This window comes from Paroedura picta, chromosome 4 (assembly GCF_049243985.1).
Source record: "Paroedura picta isolate Pp20150507F chromosome 4, Ppicta_v3.0, whole genome shotgun sequence".
Classification (NCBI taxonomy): Eukaryota; Metazoa; Chordata; class Lepidosauria; order Squamata; family Gekkonidae; genus Paroedura; species Paroedura picta.
In genome coordinates, this window is record NC_135372.1 from 107,516,356 (window position 1) to 107,532,703 (window position 16,348).

The 16,348-nt window shown below is 43.8% G+C and overlaps 1 protein-coding gene across 2 annotated transcripts in view; it reads left to right on the forward strand.

Moving 5' to 3' along the window:
- MOV10 (Mov10 RNA helicase) overlaps positions 1 to 16,348 on the forward strand; it is a 42,403-nt gene that overhangs the window by 21,527 nt on the left and 4,528 nt on the right. For both annotated transcript variants that reach the window (XM_077334913.1, XM_077334914.1), the window contains exons 4-19: positions 113 to 339; positions 1,416 to 1,656; positions 2,691 to 2,828; positions 3,434 to 3,596; positions 4,247 to 4,401; positions 5,445 to 5,621; positions 6,325 to 6,472; positions 8,420 to 8,581; positions 8,761 to 8,864; positions 10,255 to 10,352; positions 12,136 to 12,255; positions 12,744 to 12,846; positions 14,097 to 14,214; positions 14,303 to 14,497; positions 14,909 to 14,977; positions 16,085 to 16,210. In XM_077334913.1, the coding sequence (XP_077191028.1) occupies positions 113 to 339; positions 1,416 to 1,656; positions 2,691 to 2,828; positions 3,434 to 3,596; positions 4,247 to 4,401; positions 5,445 to 5,621; positions 6,325 to 6,472; positions 8,420 to 8,581; positions 8,761 to 8,864; positions 10,255 to 10,352; positions 12,136 to 12,255; positions 12,744 to 12,846; positions 14,097 to 14,214; positions 14,303 to 14,497; positions 14,909 to 14,977; positions 16,085 to 16,210 (2,344 nt within the window). The remainder of the gene's footprint in view (positions 1 to 112; positions 340 to 1,415; positions 1,657 to 2,690; positions 2,829 to 3,433; positions 3,597 to 4,246; positions 4,402 to 5,444; positions 5,622 to 6,324; positions 6,473 to 8,419; positions 8,582 to 8,760; positions 8,865 to 10,254; positions 10,353 to 12,135; positions 12,256 to 12,743; positions 12,847 to 14,096; positions 14,215 to 14,302; positions 14,498 to 14,908; positions 14,978 to 16,084; positions 16,211 to 16,348) is intronic.

The following is a 16,348-nucleotide window of genomic DNA, read 5'->3' on the forward strand; positions in this document are numbered from 1 at the left end:
CTAGTCTTGTGCTATCACTGAAGCATATGGCCGACAGCCCTGTCATGTACAGCTGCGTATGGGATGGTGTATCTTATGGGAAATCAGTAATTTTGCAGTCTTTGTTCCCTAGAGCTGAATTCATTTCGAAGAAGAATGGCGTGGATATTGTTTCTGAGCATGATCTTCCGAATGGCCGTATTCGCTTCCCTGTGTCTCTTAATGAGGCCAAAAGAATTAATATACTTGTCAAAAACTGTGGGGCTCATGATGTGACTCTAAGCACCTTCAGAACTCTGCGTAAAAGTCGTGAGTTAACCTTTGTGGTATCCCAGCCTCTGCCACTTACACTTTTACCAGGTAACACTTGTATTTTTTTGTTGCAATTTATTGCTTGGGCTGAACAGCAGTGGAAACGGAGGAGGGAAAATTAAAATCTAATTGCAGTCAAATTAAATATGTACTAAGAGAGTACAGGAAAAGCTGCTGGAAATGGGCCATTATAGTTTAATGGGTTATTTGGTTTGGTTTTTATTTTTGTGTGTCTGCAGTTAAAAGGAGCATGGGTGGTTTTTGAGCAGTGTTAGGAAGATAATTTGGGGAGAGTTGTTAGAAGGCTTATGTGATTAAATGGTTTTTAGCTATAGGAAAGTTGACTCTAGATAGAACAAAATTATTCAGTGTGGGTTTTTAAGTGAGTGACTGACATACTAGTTCCCAATATCATGATACTATTGGGTAAACAAATGAAAAATATTCCACATGTTGGGGTATTCGAGGGCAAAATCGTATCAAGCATTTGAAAAAAATCAACATTTATATGCAAATTTAATTAGTAGTCTTGAAATGCCACTTTTGGGGAATGGTTTGTTTGTTTGAAAAAATTAGCTTTCTTACATCTAGGCAATATATTCTGTTTTGGAAAAAATAATTTTCTACCGGGCTTGTATTCAGTAGTGTTGAAATCCTCACAATTTCAGGTTCAGTGAAAATACCCTTTGTTTGATCTGTGTGAATAGACCATTTTTTGCCCATCCAAACTCATCAAAATTTTTTAATTATTTGCATTTTATTACCATTTATTTCTGTATCTTCCTAACCTCTGATTAAGATGTATAGCTGTAGAACACAGGCATGTTAACTCTGTTGCCTGACATCTTGTAGGTAACAAGCAGCCATTTGTCTGTTTACAGATACACAATAAATACTTTTTAGAATTTGCAACCAACAGTTGATATCTTCCATGTCTTCAATGAACATTTAATGTATTATCTGATTTTAAATGCTTTGTTCCCTATCCTGAAGGGCTGTGTGTACAAGTCTCTTCATACCTCCCAGTGACTAGGTTTATGTACTGGGTGAGGGGGAGGGGGAATCTAGGCCTCCCTGCTACCTTGGCAATGGAATGAGGTTTTATTTCTGTTTTTTTCCCTCAGGAGCATCATGTAAGATCTCAGTGTGCTGCCTGACAGCATTCTATGGCCACTTTGCAACCACTGTGCAGTTTGAGTTCACCAGTGAGCAGACAAAACTTTTCACAATTGGGCGTTTTGTGTCGGCTGTTGCTAACAGTCGATTAGCGGAACAGCTGGGTCCTTCTGCTCCATATCAACCCTATCAAGCCAGTCTTCGTAAACCACAGTTTGTGACTACAGAGGGTGGCATCCCACCAAACAAGTATGTGGTGATTTCCTACTGTGTTTCCTTTGTTTAGGTCAACTTTCCTCCTCCTTAAGCCAGTAGATCTGCTCCTTGCCTGTGCCTTTCCTCTCTTTACCTGTTCTTCCAAAGTCCATTGACTTCTAAATTCATAAGTAAATAAACCTGATTAGTGTACAACTTCTTTCCTTTTGTGTGTCTTATCTGTGTGATGTACATTGTTCCCTCTTCTGAGCTAGAGGTTACATCTTCTCAGTTCTGCACCTGACACCCTGTGTCTGATCTAAGGACTGGTGCTGGTCTTTGGTTGGCTGGGTAGACAATTCATTATGGCTTCTCATTTCTGTGTCCTTTTCCCTGCCTATATCTTTCCCTTGTAAATTGTTTTTAAGATTAAATTTGTATATTGCTATTTTTCATCCACCAAAAAACTTCCAGAACCAAAATAATATAATGTTGTTATTGTTGTTTTTTCATGAGGTCATTCAAAATAATGTGCTGGGTGGTCAGTAGAAAAAGAGGTGAGGAGAGAGAAAAAGACGTTGAAGGATGTGATGAAAAACCTGTGGTATATGTGGAATTTGTGAATGCATTTCCTTCCTGTTTCTCCTCCGAATTTGTAAACCATATTCTTCTACCAACTCAGACTCATAGTTCTTCCATCACGCCTTTGTGCTTAGTTATCCATAATCTGTCCTTATCGAGAAGGAAAAAAACTTTCTAGATACCAGTTTAGTTCATGTTTGTTCATCCTTCAGTCACTAATCTTGCAATTGCTACCACAAGACACATTGTTTTATATTTAAACAAATACCTAAGCTGTCAAAGTCTTGTATGTGATGCTTGATCTGTGGTGATAGCTTCAGATGTGCAAGTTGCTACTTGGTGAAGTCATTATACTGTACTGAAAATGGTCATAATTCTTGGGCCATTCTGGAAATCTGAGCAGAGGTTTTAATACTTCCCCTAATGAATGTGGCTAGATGGTAGTGTTATTTAAACTTTGACTTTAATCAGTGCCTTGACATGACATAAGCTCATTATCTCTCCAGCTCTTTACAGTACGAACTTGAACGAAAAATACTTCTAGACAACTTCCACTATCCAGCCTACTTGAAGGACCTGGTCAGGTATCTTGAGGAGGGTGATGCACCCAGTGATGGCTCCTCTGCCATGATTGACAAGCATCGGTAAGTGTCTGTAAACCAAGAACTTTTTTTTCCCTTCCTTTTTAAAAAATCATGTTTGTCATGGGTGTCTCTGACCCCAATACCAAATCAGTGAATTTTTTCCTGAGCATAGTAGAGATGAATAAACCCAGTGTCATCATCCCAAGGGAACAAAGCTGAATGCATATTATTAAAAAGGTAAAGATATCCCCTGTACAAACACTGAGTCATGTCTGACCCTTGGGGTGACGCCCTCTAGCGTTTTCTGGGCAGACTCAGTACAGGGTGGTTTGCCATTCCCCCCCAGCAAGCTGGGTACTCATTTAACCGACCTCGGAGGGATGGAAGGCTGAGTTGACCTTGAGCCGGCTGCTGGGATCGCACTCCCAGCCTTATGGGCAGAGCTTCAGACAGCATGTTGGCTGCTTTACCACCCTGCGCCACAAGAGGCTCTTACTTATTACAAATGCACAAAAACAGAGTACATTAAATGTTTGTTCTTGGGACAAGGAGTAACCTCTGCTCAAGCACCTGCCATTACTGAACAAAATTTGTAGATCCAACTGTTGTGATGAGCAGAACATACTAAGCAAAATTTGATACAGAGATCTTCTGCACTTTCTCAGGTGTGATCTGAAAGACACCCTGGAGTTTAAGAATTATTGTGAGAAGTTTAAATTATTGCTTCATCTGGAAGAAATACAAATGGAAGTGGACATCCACCGATATGACATGAAGGATGTTTGCATGAAGGTCGATCCAGTGAATAAGAACCTCCTTGTCCTGAAGGTGAGATGCCTTTGGGCTCAGAGAACAGTAGTGCTTCCCTTGTGTCACCTAGAGGGAGATGTTTCATACCTGCTTATTAGCTCCTATTGTACCAGCCCATCATACTCTCAAGTCAGGATTAAAGCAACTAAGAGCCATTGTGTTGTAGTGACATGAGCTCTTGGTTTGCTTGTGAAATCAGTTTTCAGACCTCTGCTTTGTAGGATTGCCAGCTCTGGGTCGAAATATCTGAAGATGTTGGAGGTGGAGCCTGGGGAAGGTGGGATTTGGGAAGGAGAGGGACTTTAGTGGGGTATAATGCCATTGTCCTTCTTCCAGAATAGCCATTTTCTCTAGGTAAACTGGTCTTTATTGCCTGGAGATCAGTTGTAATCCAAGGTGATCTTCAGCCACCAGCTGGAGGTTGGCAATTCTAGTGCTCAGCTAAGTAGCTTAGTGGGCAGCCCTGCGTAAGTCACTGCCTTTTTGCCGTACTTGTTAGGGTTGTTGTGGTGATAAAGCAAATTTTTGTAGTAATTGTAGGATACAAGGGCAATATATGTAACTCATTAGTGTTTGGCTTATGGGGGACGTATAGAAATCATGAAGATGAAATGCCACAGTGTGCATATGTGTGTTGTGTGTAAAACATGCCTCATTCTCTGTTCCAGGTACCTGGTGTAGCTGAGAACCGCCCGTCAGTATTGAAAGGTGATCATCTTTTTGTGACTTCTGCTGATGAGCGTGGACAGAACCCAGTTGTCCAGTACCAGGGCTATGTTCATGCTGTTGAACTGGAAAAAGTCAAGCTGGGCTTCTCCCCAAAGTAAGTGACCACTTGCTCAAATGGTTTTTAGACCCTCCTATATTAGTAATAATATTAAGTTTGCCCGTTCCTAAACCTAACATAGCTGCTTGTTCATCCAGTAGGTTTGTATCAGGGAGTGGGTTCAGAAGGTGTGACTTAAGACTCTATAGCACCTTCACATGAAAAATAGCACCTGCTATGGCTTACCTTGTAATCAGGCCATTAAGGGCAAAGAATGTTATTTGCGTTAAGATCTGGCCATTTGGGTTAAGACCTGGAATGCCTTAAGCTAGGAGTTGCAGTTGTTATAACAGTTTTACGCTCTGTTAAGAGATTATTTCTTTAATTTGAAGTTCCTGTTGAAAACATTGAAATTGATCTCCCTTGAAAAAACCACACAGCGAAACACGTTGGGATTTGGTTAATATTCTGGACATTAAAGAACCACTGAAGTTTGAAGGCTCTGTAGAAGTCTGTTCATTCTATTGTAATATTTGATACACCACACTGGTATCCCAGTGCTCTATTACTTACCTTGTAACCAGGCCATTAAGGGCAAAGAATGTTATTTGGGTTAAGACCTGGCCATTGTAGGATGTAGGGATGCCTGTACTCCACTGTCTGTTGGACAGAACTTGGGTGTTAGTGGCCTTGTGTTCCATCCAGCAGCAAAGACACAAAAGGGAGAGCTGGCATAGAGAATAGTAGGCAGAACTGACAGCAAGCTAGGTAGCTCTGTGCTTGAATGGGTAAGGGCAGCACGTAGCAAGGAGAAGCTGTTTAGGTCAGTAATATTGGGAGAGAGAAAGGCAAGCTGTTAAATAGGAAGTGAAAGCAGTATGGAAGTGAAATTGACTGATCACATGGATAGTGGGACCTGTTGTGTTGCAGAAAGGCCCTTGGGAAAACGTAGAAAATAGCAGTGGAATAGGTAAAGAAGCTGGGAATGGTGAGGATGGTGGTGATTAGGAGCCTGCAAGAGGGATCTTGTGATGGGGCATAGAGGAGCTGAGGTGCTTCACTGCTTGCTCTGAAGCACCAGACCCTTTTCTTATTCCCAGGCTGAGGAACCGCTTCATCGATAACATGAAGTTTGATGTGACTTTCACCTTCAATCGTTTGCCACTACGGGTTCAGCACCGGGCTGTTGCTCTTGCCCAGGAGAGGCAACTGCAGCATTTGCTCTTCCCGTCTGTCTCATATCAGGAATCCTTGCTCTCTGCTGGACTGCGCCTCAGGTGAGTGGTGGGCAAGAAGGCCAGCTGAAGAGCCCAGCATTGTCATTCTCTGCATGCCTCCCATGGTTCTCTCCAGTGTGTTTTCTGGCAGCCATTTGATTTCTCCCCAACATCATTGGAGCAGGAGGTACTTGAGGAAGCATCATCTTTTGGTCTGCAGGGAGCTAGAAGCAGCTGTCTTCTTTGTAGGACAACAGTTCAGTTGGAACCTCCCGATAAGTTTCCTATTCCTCACCCATGGCAGCCATTTAGTACTGAGCTCCTCGCTCACCAAGTGTGAGGATCCATGCTCTAGTGCAGTGGCACTCATTCTGTGGCCTGCAGAAAGCCACATTCCCAGTTGCCGTCATCTGAAAGGGGCACGTTTACTTCCATCTCCGAGATGAGACCTGTGCTTCATGGAGTTCTTGCAGCTTACGTAATCCTCTGGTAGTGCCTGGTCCAAGATGGGAATGACCTGCCAACCACAAGCCCCTCCCAAGCAAGGGTCTTGCCAACTTCCCTGAAACAGTACAGGTGTTGCATTGGGGAATAGTGCTCCGAAGAGCCCTGTGGGTTTTACTGTGTATCACTGCTGGAGCAGCTTGGATATGCTGGAGCTGAGATTCATAAGAGCATGTAGGGATGAGGTGTTCTTGACTCTTTTCCTTGCCAGCTGTGGCCAGTGCTTTACTGTCTTTTCTATCTCCCATCCCCCCACCAGTCTGTATGATCTCAACCTGGAGAAAAATGAAGAGCAAAGCAGAGCTATCCATCAGGTGGTGGCAGGCACCTCCAGACCAGCTCCTTACCTCATATTTGGACCTCCTGGTACTGGCAAGACTGTCACTATGGTGGAGGCCATCAAACAGGTGAGGAGGGCACTTCTGCAGTATGATTCGTCACATGATATAGTATGATTTTTATTGTATAGGATGATAGATTTTACTTTTATTATTTTATCTCTTTGAATTTCTAGACCAGCCTCTCCGCCAAAGCAGAACCAGGGCAGTGAATATGTATAAAGACAATGCTGTTGGAATCACAATTTAGTATTTTAAGAACATTTCTAAAAAACTTCTAAAAACTCCACGCATAGATGCATAATACCCAAACCCAGGGTGGGGGTGCAGGTACAGGAGGGAGGCCAGTAATTATTTTACTGGCCTCAGCTGTAGGCCTGGCAGCTGTGTTTTGCAGGCCCTGTGGAACTCCGGAAGCTCTGACAAGGCCCTGGTGTTTTTCTGGGAGCTCATTCCACCAGGCAGAAGCCAAGGCCAAAAAGACTTTGGCTCTGGTCAAGGCCAGCCGGATTTCTTTCAGCTATAAATGCCTTTGAATAGAGATTAGTTATCTAATGTTTACTGAAACTAGGCAGATTCACACATCTACCATTTCTGCCCACACTCTTAGTTTAGATGAGATTTTGGAATTCCATAAAGGCAGATGCATTCATAATTGTTCTCACAGTTACCAAAACAGGCTCTTTTAAAGTATTTACTGTTACTCTCTATCTCATTCTGGGTATTTGACCACTAAGTTGTAAAAAAAGGGTGGTGTTTTTGTAAAAAGGTGAATTGGCCTGGATCCTCAATGAAGAAAGCTATGTTTTACAACAACAGATCTTTAAAAAAAATTAAATTATGGATTTCTCATGTCTTTTGTAGAGACATAAAATTGATCCCTACATATCTGGTAAAAACACATTGCTATGCAGAAGACTTATGAGAAATGCTTGTTTTAGAATAAGAATTTTTCTTTGTTAACATGCTATAAAAAGGTAAAGGTATCCCATGTTGCAAGCACTGGGTCATCTCTGACCTTTGGGGTGACGCCCTCTAGCGTTTTCTTGGCAGACTCAATACGGGGTGGTTTGCCAGTCCCTTCCCCAGTCATTACCGTTTACCCCCCAGCAAGCTGGGTACTCATTTTACCAAACTCAGAAGGATGGAAGGCTGAGTCAACCTTGAGCCGGCTGCTGGGATTGAACTCCCAGCCTAATGGGCAGAGCTTTCAGACTGCATGTCTGCTGCCTTACCACTCTGCGCCACAAGAGGCTCTTTAACATACTATAAATGCATTCTTTTGGGGAGCTCAGTGAGTAATCTGCTTGATAGTTCTCAGAGTAAATCCTGAAATGCTGAAGGATGGGTGAGAAAGCTTTATGTGTAATGCTGCAACTGTGTCATTTCTTGGGAGACTTAAATTTGAAATATTAGAATAATAGGCTAGATCCAGCTGTTTGTATCTGTGTGTGCATGTCATATTGCTGTGTGTTTTTATAATCTCTTGCTTAATTAAGAATAGAAATCTTGTTTAATGAAGTATCAAAATGCTGGAACCCCTGTGTGTTCCTCAGCTAAGAAGAGTAACCAAATCGGAGTCCCTGTTCTTTACAATTCTGGTTTTATATCAGAATACAGTGCTGAGAAAAAGTAACCTTCAAAACAGCAGGGGCTAATTAAACTCTGACTTGTGACCAAAATGCTAATTGCCCTATATTGAGTCAGAGGCTTTTAAGTTTCTAAGTGACTTATTAGAGTAATTTCCAATGTGGTGTATAATCATTTGGCCATGACAATTTGATTAGCTACAAATTATCATAGTTTGGCGAAGGGATGTGATCATGCTTGGGGACTGGGTCTGAATGCTTTTCTAACACAGGAGTCTTGCAGAGACTCTAGCTCAAGTTGTGCATTATCTCTAGCGTGCTTCCACTCTCAGGGTGGAACAATCTCTTCCCTGCCTTCCTTATATGCCTGGCAGTGTGAACTATCCTGACTGATCTAGAATGTCCAGTTTATGTCTTCTCCTGATAGGTACTGCGCTGCATCGAAGGTTCCCATGTACTGGCCTGTGCTCCTTCCAACAGTGCCTCTGACTTACTTTGCCAACATCTCATGAAACATGTGGAGAAAAGGAGCATCTATAGGATAAATGCTAGCAGCAGGGATTATCGGCTGATACCTGAAGATATCAAGGTGTGTAGTAGCTTCATCTCTTCAATGAAGCATTTCATTGCAGACTAGTATTCTCTGATTTGGTTTCTTAGGGTGGTAGCAGTCTGCTAATGTATGTTAAGATAGAGCACTGAAGGAATTGTCACATAATGACCCCTCAGTCCCAACAGGGCCTAACATATGTGTGTTCTTGCTTCTAGCCTTGTTGTAACTGGGATAATGTGAATCAGTGTCCTGTCTATCCCAGCAAGGAGAAGCTGAAAAGCTACCGGGTCATAATCACTACCCTGGTGACGGCAGGAAGGTAACGAGGATTAGGTGCCATGCATGGGAAATGAATAGAGAGATGTATGTATTGATGCATGTTTTTGCCCAGGTAGGGATTTCTCTTTCAGAAGAATTTGTTTTACACTGCTCAAATAGAAAATGTTTGACTCTATTACAGTTTTTGAAAATGGTCTTTTTATGTACGTATTGGTCTCCCCGCACTCCATATTGCAAGGAACAACTTCTTTATAAGTGATATATAAGGTAAGGTAAAGGTATCCCCTGTGCAAGCACCGAGTCATGTCTGACCCTTGGGGTGACGCCCTCCAGCGTTTTCATGGCAGACTCAATACGGGGTGGTTTGCCAGTGCCTTCCCCAGTCATTACCGTTTACCCCCCAGCAAGCTGGGTACTCAGTGATATATATAAGGGCACAATATTTTTGTGATCATGGGTTCTGATTTCATCTCTGTCCTCACTCATTCTCTGTCCTCCCTTACCTTTGTTTTGCTTTGTATGGTTCATTGCACAGCTTATGTACAGTTTAGACAGGTTCTCTGCCTATGCCCATCAAAGAGCTCTACATTCTGCCACCACCAACTGGCTAATCATCCCTGGCCCAAAAGAAGCCCACCTGGCCTCAACGAGGGCCAGAGCCTTCTCTGTCCTGGCCCCCAACTGGTGGACTGACCCTTGGGGTGACGCCCTCTAGTGTTTTCTTGGCAGACTCAATACAGGGTGGTTTGCCATTCCCTTCCCCAATCATTACCGTTTTACCCCCCAGCAAGCTGGGTACTCATTTTACTTACCTTGGAAGGATGGAAGGCTGAGTCAACCTTGAGCCGGCTGCTGGGATCAAACCCCCAGCCTCATGGTCAGAGCTTCAGACAGCATGTTGGCTGCCTTACCACCCTGCGCCACAAGAAGATCTACAGGGTACAAAACTGCAATTCACCTTATCTACTTAATAGCATCTCTGTAGATGTCACTTTCCTTTTGCAGGTACTTTGTGAGTTCATTGTCCAGAAACAATCTTGTCACAAGGATTATATGGTGGGCAAGTGCATGAGTAGGACTCAATATCTGGGAAACCTGGGTTCAAATCCCATTTTAGCCCTGAAGCTTATTGCCCTAATCCATCTCCGTCAACCTCCCTTATCTCACTCTGTTGTTATGAAGCTAAAAGATAGGGTGTGGGGGACAGAATCTGTGCTGCTACTAGATGCTTGGAATCAAATACAGCTTAAAGGAAGTTCTAGATGGGAACTGGAGATCTAAAGAGAGTGACTGTCTGCACCGGTTTGATGGAGAGTTCCTGTGACCCTCCAGGAAAAGGAGATTCTTTTGTTCAGCACGTGGAAGGGTGATTGTGCTCCTGTAGAGAAGCTGCATGTTCATGCTTATTTCTGTCTCTTTCTGCTGGCTAGATTGGTTTCTGCTGATTTCCCTTGGGGGCATTTTTCTCATGTCTTCATTGATGAGAGTGGCCATGCTGTGGAGCCAGAGAGCCTGGTTGCCATTGCAGGTAAATGATAGCCTACCATTATTCCTCTATACCCCTTTTATGTCTTGAAAATAACCTGCCTTTCAAAAATGTGGTGTTTGGAAACTGAACAAAATGCAAACTGGGGGAAGAATGTCAGTTCACCTTGTGGGTTTAGCCATAAAATAGGCATTGTGGGTTTAGGCATGTCATTCTCTACATTCTTGCTGTTGTTTTGTTTCCAGGTGTCTTCGCATTTTGGTCAGGAAGGGCCCGAAGATACTGAATTGATTGGCTGGTTTGTTGTTGTTTTGCTGGACAGTCACTTCCCTGTGCCCTGAAACAGCATTTGAATTATCCTACATTATTTGCTTCCATTGGCAAATCTTGGCCTGTTCTCCCAAATGCACTATATTGGTTTTGCCACTTATCACCTTGGTAGAAAGTATTGTTGCACTTCACTTGACTCTATCTAATAGCAGGTTCTTCTTATAGAACTCTTAAGGAGAGCCAGGCCAACCACATCAAGCTGCCTTTATAAATCAAACTAATATGTTAAGCACAATAGCATTCTGCACTGGCAGTAACAAAACTCAGTACAAGTATGCAAAACATATATTACCTCACCCATGGGAATTAAAGATACCTAAGCCACAGGGTGACTGGTTGGTCACTTCAGAGGCTGAGGCATCTGGTCTTCTCAGGGATAGCAAAAAGGAAACTTAGCATACCTGGTTGTGTTTAGCTTTGCTGTGGCTGAGAACATAGAAATGGGTTTGGCTTCTTAGGATGGTGACTTCCCTCTGTGTTTGTCTGTCTCTGGGTTGCTTAGAGCTCCCATTGCCTAGATGGTCCATTTTAAGACAAATGTTTCCATGCTTTCAATAGTGTAAAAAGTAAAGGTATCCTCTGTGCAAGCACTGGGTCATGTCTGACCCATGGGGTGACGCCCTCTAGCGTTTTCATGGCAGACTCAATACGGGGTGGTTTGCCAGTGCCTTCCCCAGTCATTACCATTTGTCCCCCAGTAAGCTGGGTACTCATTTTACCGAACTCGGAAGGATGGAAGGCTGAGTCAACCTTGAGCCGGCTGCTGGGATTGAACCCCCAGCCTCATGGGCAGAGCTTTCAGACTGCATGTCTTCTGCGCCACAAGAGGCTCTTCAGTAGTGAGGGGGAGGTAAAAAAGTTCAGTTACATTTTCTCCTTGTAACTGATGTAAGCATCATTTCATGGGTACTCGTGAAGAAAGAGGCTTCAGCAAAAAACAACCCCTAATCAATTCTGTGTCACCTTCTTCCAGACTATCTTTGAATGTTGCTTTTGACAGCCATTTGTATTCTAAAACCACTTTACCCAAGCTGTTCCTCAGCATTCCAGGCATTTGCACGTGCCTAAACCCTTTAGCCCATTTGATCATAACTTCCCCTTTCCCTTGCTTCCAGTTACTTACCATAGGATCTGAACCGCAGCTTAGCAGATTCTCCTGCTTTGATGCTTGAGCTGCTTTACTGCTGGAGCCTTCCTTTTTCTCTGCTGCAGCCTCTGAGACTTTTTAAATTCCTTAGCAAGTTTCTGGCTTGGATCTGGGATGGAGGTTCCTGGAGTCTAAATTCATGGGCTCACCTGTTAGAGTATCCAATGCAGATAAGTCTTCCCACCTGCTCTGCAGGCAGGACTGCGCTAAAGAAGCTTGAAGAGTCCTTCTATTACCAGCAGGAGAAGGATCTCAGTACCTGCCCTGAGAGCTCTGCTCTTCTTGCTCTCCGTTGTTTTTCCTGGAACCAAAGACCACTCTGCCTGAGCACACCTTACCCTTCCCCAGGTCTTCTAGCCATGATGGACCCAAAGACAAATCCCAAAGGAGGACAGCTTGTTTTGGCAGGGGATCCTCAGCAACTGGGACCCATCCTGAGGTCTCCTCTGGCTATCAGCCATGGCTTAGGTGAGTGTGAAACAGGTGGCAGTGCTTTTTTACGGTGTGTAACGATAGGTTATCTGTCTGCCTCCAAGGGGAACACTGAGCAAATAGACTCTGGACCCATTAATATATGCTGAATTGAAAGGGAAAGTCCTTGTGTGAGAACCAGGAGTGTTGTGTTTTAAATAGTGGCCTCCTGTGAGGATTTTTCTCTACCCACCAGCCCTTTATAACCTGTCAGCTGTTCAGGGTGGTAAGGTGGCATTATGAGGGTGTGACCATGTGGCTTGGAGAGAGATTATCCATGGCACCCCTCACGCCTCACAAATAAATGAGTGTGCTTCCACACAGGCCTTACAATTCAAAGTGGCACCCTCAGTGTTTACATCCTTGCCAGCTGGCAGACTTCACTGTGCCCGTGCTTTAGTCCTTTGTGCTGCTCCGAGAAAGACTTGATAGGAAAGAAAAGCTTGGAGGGGACACAGCACCGAGACACATTTATGTCGTTGTAGAACTTTCCCTGTTGGAGCGGCTGATGCATCACAATCCCCTGTACCAAAAGAAGAATGGCAGTTACAACCCGCAGTTTGTGACTAAACTGCTGCGAAACTACAGGTACCTTTCCTGTTCTGTCTCTGTGTTCCAACAGATGGAGCAAAAGAGCTCTGTGTTTTGTGTATCCGGCTGCCTGACTGATAGAATGCAGGTTTCAGTCTGCCAGTAACCTCTAAATTATCAGGGGTAGTCAAACTGCGGCCCTCCAGATGTCCATGGACTACGTCCCATGAGCCCCTGCCAGAGAATGCTGGCAGGAGCTCATGGGAATTGTAGTCCGTGGACATCTGGAGGGCCGCAGTTTGACTACCCCTGCTCTAAATTATCAGGGGTATGTGCTTCCTGGGTTATAGTTGGAGAGGTTAGCCTAAACCACGCCAGTTTCCTAAAGGTTTCAAACGAACCCATGTTTGTGGGACTTTTGACCTGAATTATGCAGAAACATTGTGATTTGCTATTCACAGTTAAGCCTTATATTCTCCCTTGCCTTGCTTGGCTGTATTTCATTGCTTTCACATGTGGTTTTTTGAGGGGAAGAAAGCCAAAAGGAACAGAATACAACAGGGTTTGCTCTCGTCAACAAAATCAGGTTAAAAAAAAAAACAACCAAACAAACCTAGTTCACTTGTGCACCAACACACACTCTTACTGTACGTGGGGCATCATGTAGTGGATCACATCTAGTTAAGCATTAACACCCAGCCAAAATGTACCTTTGTCTGATGAAAGAAACAGATACCAAATGAATGAACTGGCTCTGTACTAGGGAATGATTAAGGGGGGAAACTTGGTTGTTTAAGTACTTCTCACAGAAGGGTCTCGTTATGTTATTGTCAAAGAACTGTAGCATCTTTATGCATTTGCCAACAGGTGCCTGCAGATGTTCCCAGCTTTTATTTATGGTAGCTGAGACTTGGTAAAACCTGTAGCTTGGAAATTCTTATTTACATTCTCTTCCCACCTTCCCATTTCAGTTATTGCCAAAGGCAGCCTTTTGACACATGAACCCCCAAAGTTTGAAAACAGCTCTGAGCACATGCTGTGACTAGGAAGTCAGGAGAGACGTGTTTTCTTAAGCATTGCCATGTTTGTTTTCTCAAACTTCTAGCATTATTAAAGATGTGTGCAGTATTTATCTTCATCACATTTGCTTCACATTAGCCTTGTACAGCTTTTCAGGTAGAGAATTGAGGCCGAGAGTTTATTGTGCTGTAAGACCTTGAATGCAGGCCTTCACAGTCCCACACTGTGGTAGAAAAGGAAAGAAGCCCTGTGTTCTCATCCGCCTAAGGCCTACTCTTTCGCCCAAGGTCTCATGCTACCATCTTGAAGTTTCCCAATGAGAAGTTCTATGAGGGGGAGCTGCAGGTCCATGGTGACCCTCTCATCACACATTCCTACTGCTCCTGGAGTGGACTGGTGAAGCAGGTGAGAAACCACTAAGCCACCATTGAGACACTTTGTCACTGATGTGACCACTTTCAGGCAACTGAGGTAGTGTCTGTCACTTTTGCAGGGATTTCCCATCATCTTTCATGGAGTCTGTGGGAAAGACGAGCGGGAAGAAAAGAGCCCTTCATTTTTCAATACTACTGAGATTGATGTGGTGATAGACTACCTCATACAGCTGCTCCTGGAACAGCAGGGCAAAAAAGGCTTGTCCCGCGTATCACCCAAAGAGATCGGCATCATCTCACCGTACAGAAAGCAGGTGGCATCTTCTGCTGGTTCCTCCTTATTAAATAAGCCTTGCTGCTGGGAGCTGGGGAGATTTGGGGCAGCGGTGAATGTCTTTGATGTGACTTGAGCCATCATTGGCTGTGATGATGTGAGAGATGTAAGTGTAACTTCTGCCATGGGCTTCCACAGTGGGGACTCTGCATCCCAGTGCCTATTTCTGAGACTGCCACAAGTGTTGTGTGTTCTGGCAGTAGTCTGTTGCCTATAAGTTCTCCCCATCAAAGCATCTGAGCCCCTTGCTAGTCCTTCCTGTGCCATTCCTGTCCTCTCTGTTAGGAACAGCCATCATCCCCATTTAATGGGCCAAGAGAATTCTTCCACAGGTTTTGCTGTCTAGGAAGTTTTGGAGTGAATATATCATTAATTTTGCCTTTTATTGTAGGTAGAAAAAATAAGAAAAGCCATTAGCATATCAAAGGTAAAGGACGTGTCAAATATCAAGGATCTAAAGGTGAGACCTTTTCTGTTCACAGGAGACTGACGCTTGGAAAGACAACCATGCAGGAGCTAGAAAAGAGTCTAAAGTGCAGGAGTATGTTGCTGGTAACCAGGATTAAATTAATTCTTGCCAGGCCAGGGTATTCCCCAGCACTGCATATGGGTTTGAAAGCTGAACAGTGAAGAAAGTTGATTAATTTGATTGTGGTGTTGGAGGAGAGTTTTATGGATGCCTTGGGCTGCCAAAAAGACAAAGAAGTAGAAATTAAACTTGAACCCTCCCTAGCAGATAGTGACTAAACTGAGGTTTTTGCACTTTTGTCACCTTCTGAGCAGAAGTCAGTAATGCTAGGAGAAGGCAGCAGGGAAATAGGAAGACCCAGCATGAGCTGGATTGACTATCAAGGCACCCATGGCCATCAGCTTGCAAGACCCAAGTAAGGATGTTAGCAGCAGGACACTTTGAAGAAAATTTATCATAAGGTCGCATGCCGAGACCTGATTGTTCTGCTAAGTGTGGCTATGCTAAGGCATCACATATTAGAGTTACTGTGCTAAGTCAGATAGTGTAATCCTAAGGAGAGAGACAAATGCCCTTTGTTATTGACAGGCTAGTTTCAATGAGCAAAACCAAGCAGGACTTGAAGGATTATGGCTCCTCTTCCTGCATGGTCCCAATCCAAATAATGGCTGCACGTGGGTACAGTTTTTAACAGACTTCGGATGTGTAGCAGCTCAATTGTGTGCAAGTGCGAAGTCCAATGAGCTGGTCCTTTGTTTGCTGTCATGTTTAAAGGAAGCCTCAGGTTCTGGAGCTGGCAACCACAGGTGTAACATGCAGATGTGTGCTGCCTCTGTTTCACCTTGGGGGTTGGGTTACTTGCTAAATTAATTGCTGGGAGGGGACACTTCTAGTAGTTCAGTTCTAGAAAAGTAGGTAGGCAAATATAGCAAACATCAAAAGACACCTTAAAGACAGTTTTATTTTATGTAGATTTTTATTATGACTTGTGGCTTACAGGCCAAAATCTTTGAATTTCTCTCACTTTTTGGATTTGTTTTGTTTTACCTATTTCATATCCTGTCACCTGGCTTTTGCTCTCCTTTCCTCTTCCTCCAGGTGGGCTCTGTGGAGGAGTTCCAGGGCCAGGAGCGGCGGGTTTTGCTTATCTCCACAGTGCGCAGCCAAAGTGAATATTTTCAAATAGATGAAGATTTCAACCTAGGATTCTTGAAGAATCCCAAGGTATAACACTATGTACTTTCCCAGCAATCTCCTCCCCAAAACTTCAGACTGGCTCTTTGCCTTTTGAATCCTAGGGTGTGTCCAGAGCATCAGTGACACCTCATTTCTCCTTGCCCTTCAGCAGTCCGAGCCATACTT